The sequence below is a fragment of the Euprymna scolopes genome, chromosome 2, assembly GCF_053919585.1.
Source record: "Euprymna scolopes isolate OS-2025 chromosome 2, ASM5391958v1, whole genome shotgun sequence".
NCBI lineage: Eukaryota > Metazoa > Mollusca > Cephalopoda > Sepiida > Sepiolidae > Euprymna > Euprymna scolopes.
The window spans coordinates 73,283,890-73,293,305 of record NC_136483.1 but is presented as its reverse complement, the minus strand read 5'-3'; the positions used below and the strand labels follow the sequence as shown (position 1 = coordinate 73,293,305).

Below are 9,416 nucleotides of genomic sequence, written 5' to 3'. Positions count from 1 at the left end.
CAACCTCACCAGTGAAATATAGAAATTTTCTCTCTGTGTTCTTTAGATGAAAAAGAAATTCCAATATATTTCATCGATTACATATTCTATCCAATCTGATAATTCTCACTGGTCAGAGTATGATTTTTGCAAACAAATCTGGATGGAAAAATCTAATGAAAACTCCAGTTTAGCAGAAGAAAAATAAAATATGTAAATATTGTAATATGACTCGTGTTAAATATTGCTTGCTTTTGTTGATGTTAAATTTTCAACAATAGTCAACAAAAAAAAAGGGTTGAAAAATAAATATACAATAAATGAATGTTACGAAAAGCAATATAAATTACTCTTCTACTCATCTGGATAAGTTTTTTTTGTGTTTTTACTTATTTTAAAGCGTTTTTTTTTTACTTGAAAACAAAAATAGTGTCAAGTCTGTTGAGTTAGAATGGGAAAAATAATGTTGGTTTTATTAAAGCCATGTCGAGCCTCGATATTCGCTCAAAATCGAAAATTAAACAAAATACTGGTATTTCACATGATTGGTTACATTTATTGGATGTGTTTCTACCAGTAAAAAAATAAGTTAAAACATAAAAACAATTACCCAGGTAGGTAAAATTAACTTATCTTGCCTTTGGTAATATTAATGTATTGTATTTTTTTTTTCATATCTTTCTTGTGCTGTTGGCTATTGATAAAAATACTCAAAATATTTTATATAATGAAGATAATATTTGTTTTTTATTTTATCTCAAATAAATACAAAATATTTTGTGTACATATGGAAGTATATTATTGGGAAATTTATTCATTATCTGTTTTCTTTCCTTGGACAGGAATTAGAACAAGAACGGCATGCCTTGCGGTTACGGCTTGAATCGCTGGAAGCAGAATATGAAAATACAGTCAAGGAACTTCAGGATGACGTCAGCCAACTTCGACAGGAGTTACACGAACAGCAACAGCAGTTGACAGCAGGAGACAAAGACAAAATGAACATGATCCGTGAACTAACACAACAAAATGAACGGCTGACAGACCAAGTACAAAAGGTTAGCCCTACACCCCCCTCTCTCTCTCTCTCTCTCTCTCTCTCTCTCTCTCTCTCTCTCTCTCTCTCTTTCTCTCTCTCTCATATATATATTTGTAGTCATCGACATACAGTCCTGTTTCGTTGTATCACAACTCATCAGTGCCGCTAGACTAGCACCTCTCCCAAGCCGAGGATTGGACCATCGCGTTGACAGTCAGCAGTTCTACCGATCGATCGACCCACGGGAGCGGGCGGCGCCTGTAAATAATCTTGCCAAATGTCTATTTAAACAGACATCCGTCCACTACTTTTACAGTGTTCTACCGCTTTGTTTATAAACAAAGAGCGAGCGTCGCATTTTTTCAGTCAATTAAGTAGACGAGATTACTTAAGACACTGCTCTACCCAAAGATTTAAAAGACTTAAAATATTTGTAGTCATCGACATACAGTCCTGTTTTGTTGTATCACAACTCCAGTGCCGCTAGACAAACACACACACACACTATATATATATATATATATATATATATATATATATATATATATATATATATATATATATATATATATAATCAAATTAAATATGTACATTGTGGTACTGACCCAAGGTTGTGTCCGTATTTTCTGGCAGTTTACGGTAAGTAGCCGGAAAAATTGTCGAAACCATCCAATGCAAACACTGCTAGACAATAAATTCAAAACACTGAAAACAAAACTTTAACATAAGAAGATAAGACTTACCGTAAGTTTATTTATATGGAAGAAGTATTTTTTTTTTTTTAAGAAAAACATATAACATTATTTTATCAACAAATGTTTAAAACAAAATATTTTTTTTGAATGAAAACCGGTGCAAGTCTATAAATGGGCTACAACAAATCTTTTATACAATAAAAATCTGAAAAAAAAATCTTTATAATGTATGTACTTGTCACTGCATGAAAATGTCATATTCCAAAAATCACGTAAATCGATCAAGTAGTTTTTTTTATTTAAGAAAATCAAATATTATCGGAAGATTCATCGAAGAAAAAGCAACGCGCCATGTTGTTTGAGAGATAACGCAACTAACGACCCCTGGCGGAAATATTGGTCAACAAGGGCAGTACATGCAGACCATCGAATATTTTATCAATCAAGTACTTTCATTTATTTATATTTTTTTTGAAGAAAATCAATTTTTACGATTTCTAAGGATAATAAATAAATAAATTGACTTCTTCTAATAAAGAGAAGGTGTCTTTGGGTTTGTATTACTGTACACATAGATTTGAAAAAGTTGTCAAAAAACAAATAAATGTTATCAAAGGCAAGATAAGTTACTTTTCTGCTTAACTGAATAATTTTTTAGTGTTTTTATTCAATGTAACATGTTTATTCAGTTCGAAATACATACAGTATTTACCGATGTATTGGAAAATTTAAAATGGCGCCAGCTTCTCTGTTGAACACGGTATGTTTAGGGAAATGAGTTAAAAATAAAAAAAATATACAAAATACTGTTAAAACCCCCACCGAATACATGTCAGCCCATGTCACGGTAACATATTGAGCGACTTTCTAACAGTATTTTGTCTAGTTTTTTTTTATTTATAACCCCTTTTCCCAAACTTACCGTATGAAAGAGAGTCGGGCGCCATTTTAAATTTTCCAATACATCGGTAAACACTGTATGTTTTTCGAGCTGAATAAACATGTTACATTAAATAAAAACGCTAGAAAATTATCCAGTTAGGTAGAAAAGTAACTTATCTTGCCTTTGATAACATTTATTTATTATATATTTGTTTTTTGACAACTTTTTCGAATCTATGTGTACAGTAATACAAACCCAAAAAGGGTTTTCGACATTCAAAAAAAATAAATAAATAAATAAAAATAGTCGATGGTCTGCCCTCCGCATTATCTTTATTAAAAGACACATTCTTTATTAAAAGAAGTCAATTTATTTATTTATTATCCCTAAAAATCGTAAAATTTGTTTTTCTTCAAAAAAAAAAAAAAAAAGTACTTCGCTTATTAAAGTCTGTTTTCAGACGAACAAAAAAAAACTAGTGTTTTCCACATTCTCTTTATTAAAAGAAGTCAATTTATTTATTTATTAAAAATCGTAAAATTTGATTTTCTTAAAAAAAAAAACGTACTTGATTGATAAAATATTCGATGGTCTGCATGTACTGCCCTTGTTGACCAATATTTCCGCCAGGGGTTGTTAGTTGTGTTATCTCTCAAACAACATGGAAATTTTTTATGAAAATTGCTTCAAACAAAGCATTAAGCCACTTGATGTAAGGATTTTTTTTAAATCTCACTTCAAGGTCAAAGGCTATCTAACGATAAATGTTAGCTGAATAGATTCCAATCCAGAAAATAACACTTTTTCCTCTTTGTCAGAAACATAGCTTATGGACTGTGAAGATTAAAGGACGAAATTAGCAAAGCATGAGTTACAAGGCTGTGTGACGTGGGTGTTACGCTCTAACCGTGTTTGTTATAGTTCAAACCTCTCTTGGACCCCCACCCCGTCCGGCATTATAAAAAAAAGGGACAAACAAAAATATAAATAAATCCGAATCTGCATTTCTTTCTTTTTTAGCACAAGTTGTTTATTACCGTTTTTCCTTCTCTCCATCTCGACAACACCAGCTTAAAAGTCTCTCACTGTTACTGCGGAGCTAGATGTCCATTTCACCTAGCACGCATTTTTTTTTCTTTCTGCTCCGTTACACACCAGTTGTAAACAGCTATTTCTCATCTTCGACTTTACATGCCCATCTTTTTTGCAACTGAACTTTTTCTTCTCCCGACCATGTGGTGTCTCCTTTTTTTTCCTTTTTTCTTGTCACACCAGCAAGCGCACACTTCCTAATTTGCATATGTGCATTTTTTGGCTACTGCTACTAATATCCTCACAAGCCAACTATCTTACAGCTGCTGCTGATATTTTTCTCATGTGCTTATACGCGCTCTGTTACAATTGTACTTTCTTACTTTACTGTATTTATGAGGTCCACTTTCTACTCTCCTTACTAAGAGGTCCTGGATATGACCTTAAACTATATCCAGTGGTGAGGCCCCAGCTTGCGGGCTTTGGGGAGTGTGGAGCCACCCTTTAATTACCATTGCTCCCAGGTCCACTCTGACCCGGAGTGGTAGTACCTGTTAAGGTCCCAACTATGGGTTAAATAGAAACCGATTCGAAAACAACAAATATATTCTATTAAAAAAATTTTCTTCAAAATCTTTGGATTCGGCATTAAATAACCTGAAAATGGTTGATATGTCGTAAAACAAAAACAACCAACCAACCAATCCTTACTAAGAACCATGTTGACAATATTAAATGATAAAATATGGTTTTAAATGGCAAAGGAAGAAAATGAAGGATATTAAACAGATGTGCATGAATCTTAAAGTGGAAAGAAATAAAATATCGAGGGAAAATAAAGGCCATCATTAAGCATGTGCGGTCATATATGTTAAATTGGACGTTATGTAAAATCTTTAACGTTTGCATTATTTCCCTTGATTAACACTCTTTAAATATACAGGGTAATCAAAAAACGAAAAAAGCATCCTATTTAGTTTTTCATGCCAAAATTATGTTTTACAATTTATTTTCTTCATATTTTGTGTAGACAGTAAGTCTAGGAGATTCATTTGATACCAATACGAATTCAACTGAACTTGATACTATGCAAAGAAATAAAAGATTGAAGAAAAAAGCCTGCGAGTTCTACCATGTTCTGTTCGTATGTGAAGTGGACGCTATATAAAATCCTTAACAAGTTTGCATTATTTCTCCTGATTAACTCTCTCCTGGAAGCGAGAGTTACAAACCCCTCCACTTTCTATTCCTCTTCCCAAGCACCATGCCAGCAATTAATATAAAATGATAAAATGTAGTCATAAATGTCAAAGAAATGGAGGATTTTAAAAAAGATGAGCATGAATCTTAAAGTCGAAAGAAATGAAAAATTGAGGAAAAAATAAGGGTCACCAATTAGCATGTGTGACTGACTATATACCGAAACCCAACACAAGGACATATTGCAATAGAACCCCGGAATACGGCATAAAAAATTAGTAACAAAATAAAGTACAGTATATAATACACATGTATATAATAAAATAACATTATAAATAACACTATAAGGTGGGGTAAGTACCGTAACCAGGGGCCGGAAAAACATTGTATTCAATATCGTAACCTGAAAAAATATCCTAGTGCCACCGTATCCCGGGGTTCTATTGTATTAGATACTACCCTATTTCTTGTGTGTCCCTTTCTCTTAACTAAATATGTCTCCCATTGCATGTCTGGCGTCCACAGCATGTATTTATGCATTCCATCAAACATGCAACATTGCACATGTTTACAGCTATTGAAATGCATGGAGCATATGGCACGAACCTATAGATGTCGGTTGCAAGAACTTTGCAGAACAATCATTATGAAAAGGTTTTACAAACAAAATTAAGACAGGAGAACAAAAGCACTGAGAAACATTACTAACAAAGTTATAGTTGTGACTAAATAGATCTTGCTGACCAGAGCAAAGTCATGGAGACAAAAGTAAACGAAAAATCATGTTCACAAATCCTAGTGCACTGTCACTACTTATCCAAACAAAATGACTGAGATAAAATTAAGCACTAGTTATATTCTATTTATGTCTCTCGAGTGGCAGAAAATGTGACACAAGGTCGGGAAAGTGAGGTTTGAAAATCCATCGTCCTAGAGAAAAAGTACTCTGGCCTACAACAAATTCCTGGGCAGCCCCAATGGTATTCCCCAGTAGGGCCACCTCAGGTGTGTAACAAATGAAGCACATTCTCCTGAATCAACATGGAAATATCCTTCCCCTAAATGGAACTTGCCTTCAAAAATGTTAGTAAGTTTACTTATCTTGGCCATAAAAGCTACCAAAAAATGTTGCACAGATGTAATGTTACACACATTTATGCATGTAGACCCAACACGTTTATAGCAGAGTGCGCCACAAGGAACATAGAATAAGTAATAACTCACCTCCTAACTATGATATTTATTTCAGGGTTCTTTCCCGAATAAATCGTGATCATGCTCCTTCTCTCTGATATCTGTCCTCTTAAACATTATTTCAAATGTGCTCATGAACGTGCTAAAGTGATCGTCTGTCTTTTTCTTCACACACTGCTTGGCATTGGCATGCGTGCATCTGCACTCTATTACACAGAGAGTGAATTAAATGAGTGAATCAGCAAAGTTCAGACTCAACAAGATGAAAGCAATCTGGAAGTCAAATCTCACTTCTAAGATGAAAATGGACTTCTTTGAAGCCATTGTTATGTCAGTTCTTGCATACAGACATAGAACTTGAACTTTTAATCAAAAAATTGAAGAAGAAACTTGACGGTGTGGATGTTTATCTCCCTCTAAGGTTGGGAAAGTAGGATTTGAAAAGCCAACACCTTCGAAGAAGAGCTCTTTGGCCTGAAAAACATGCCTGTGCAACTCCATCAGCATTGCTTAGTAGGGACACCTCTGGTAATTAGCAATAAGTGAGAAGATAATGTCTGGGAGGGTGAATCTCTTAGAATTGCAACAGATCATACCTCATCCAACAGAGAATGTCACCTCAACAATGACCTAGACTCTTTGGAGATTGTTATGAAACCGAAACTTACCTGCATCATGGACTCTTCCAGTACTATATTACGATGTGAGATAACATTCGCAAGGGGAAGTATCATAATACCATAGAATCAGCAGGAGTACTAGTAGTGTGCAGCATGTATGACTACCCATATTAGATACCACCAAAGCTCCGCTTACCCTTTATCCTATCCTTGTAAACTTTTCAGTTAATATAGCTTTCTTATACCTAATCAATGTCCTGTGTGTTCCTTCCATGGTCCCAACTTTGGGTCCACATCTGGGACCAAAGGAAAAATCCTGAGGCAAAACAATTGAATGACAAATGGATTATACAAAAGAGTATTCATAAATTTAGATGTTGTCAAAGATTATGTCTCATTAGTGTGTGCACTAAAATTTATTTATATAATATCTTGCTTGTTTCTAAGTTAGTTAATACATTACGCTTTGGAAAAAGGCAAATACAATTTTTTTTAGGCCAAACTGGTTGAAAAAAATAAATAAATAAAAAATGGCCAAATTCGCTAAATTTGGCTTTAAAAAGGCCAATCTGGCAATCTTGGACAAGAATATGAGAGTGAACTCCCTTTGATGTAACCTCTTTTTTGAATATCATTATAATAATAGATGATCATTGTTGTAATGGTGTGAGAAAGAAACTCCTGGTAATTCCAGCATGTTCAGCGGTTCATCACTGAAGAAAGAAATTAACAAAATGTTATGTAAAAAAGGGAGCATTCAAAAGAGACAGGGCTAAAAATAAGAAGAACATTGTCTGCCAATAGGTGCTGGAATGAAGGAGTAAATTGAAGATTATCTCTTACAGTGTGATTTTATTATTTGTATTGAACTATATAGCACAATATTACTTTCTGAGTATTTATTAGTAATTATTATGCTACCTCATTTGGGTAAGTTCTATATTTAAAATACAATGGACACTATTTTCATAGAAATGTTAATAAACTCATATTTGTTATGTGATTGGTTTTTCTGTCCAAAAAACAAATTTCTTTGCGCTATCCAGCAAAACATCAGCTTAAAATATATTTTTTGATTAAATATATTTCTCATTCGTGGAATTTCTATGGATCCTGCTAGTATATAATAATGCATAGTTCAATTAACAAATACCTCATTTACCTACATAACCATCAAAGAACTTTTATAACTGCAAAATTTGATATTGACTGAATCAGTCAATTTTTAATAATGGCTGATGGTACTACTCTTGCTAAAGTATTAATGGCTTACTACTAGTTTATTTTAGACGTGTATTAAATCAGCAAAAACTTATGCACTGACTTAATATTTGCAAAATAAAATATTTGTTAAAAATATTGATTGATAAAAGATGCTGGACAGGGACAGACAAGCGTACATTAGGAGCAGACAATTCTGTTTTATGTTATAAGTTTCTTATATTTATTTTAATTCAATAAATGTGTAACAAAAACTTTCTCAACATAAAAAAAAAAACATGCATTGGAAAATTTAAAAATTTTGGCTTGTTGCAAAATAAAAATTTTAAAAAGTCTCTAATTTGTGTTTACAAAACCTGCATTTTGTGTCATTATAATTTTCTTAAATCTATTTTAAAAAGTAAAAAAAAAAAAAACAACACATTTATTGATTCTCGATTTGGTCCTCATATTGCATTTGTTTGCCCCTGCCATGCACTCTCTAAAAGTCCTAACTGAGAACCAAAAAAGTTGCCAAAAGTTGTTACATCTAATAATACACATTATCAGTTTAATACCAACTAAATGAATGCGAAGAGGACAAAGTATAATCTTTAACAGATTTATCCACCAATTTACAGATAAATTGTAAAGTAGAGGTTGTTGGATGCGTGATGATTAAAATCTGTGATGCAAACCATATTTTGTTTACCTCTCAAACTGTCATAGTAGAGCTGCTTTCTTCAAGGGCGATAACTCTCTCTTACTTTGCTCGAAATGAAATAATTCTATTATTTTTTAGGTTGTACCTAACAGTTAAAAAAAAATGTTAGTAATCACTAGGACTAGGACAACAGTATATTCTTTTCATTGTTTTGACTCTCGAGTGTGTATCCGTTGATATCTTATATGCTTTTATATAGAGTGGTGTGGTTCTCGGTTGATTAACTGCGTCTGTGTTGGATGTATACTCGAAAGTCAAATTGATAAAAATATTCTCTTGTCATAGCCCTAGTAATCACTTACTATTCTCCGGCAAGAAGACAATATAATGTAATTAGCCATTTTTTTTTTTTTATCCTTTCCACTTGTTTGTATTACTGTTCCTCTTGCTCCTCCTCCTCTCTGCCCTTTTCTCTCGTTCATCTCCATTTTTACATTAAGCCCCAAACAAATTCGTGCTACCAGTTTTCATGTTTAGGTATATAAGGTGAAACAGCATGCGTCTGTTCCAGATTGCTTTTTGCTTCAATTAAGTGACTAGAATATTCATCACAGCAGCATTTATAATCTTTATAGCTATTAGCCGACTTTCCCCACTTCATTAATTGATTAGAGTTATTCATCTCATAAATTTTAAATGAATGGCTCTCTCCTTCAGGAAACCCCCCTCGCTTTGATAACCCCTTAGGACTGACTTTCACTCCACGCCTAAAATGGAAGCCTGGTGCTTCTTCGTTATTAGAGCAAAATTCATGAATCAAAATATTGAATTTCAAGTAATAACCAATACTATCTACTTAATTGTCATGTCACAGTGATGATATCCAAAAATTTACAAAAAAAAATGATAA

The 9,416-nt window shown here is 33.1% G+C and overlaps 1 protein-coding gene across 2 annotated transcripts in view; it reads left to right on the top strand.

The window, feature by feature from the left end:
- Positions 1 to 9,416, top strand: part of LOC145292343 (BICD family-like cargo adapter 1) — a 371,843-nt gene that overhangs the window by 222,376 nt on the left and 140,051 nt on the right. For both annotated transcript variants that reach the window (XM_080138677.1, XM_080138682.1), the window contains exon 2: positions 822 to 1,037. In XM_080138677.1, coding sequence (XP_079994803.1) covers positions 822 to 1,037 — 216 coding nt within the window. The remainder of the gene's footprint in view (positions 1 to 821; positions 1,038 to 9,416) is intronic.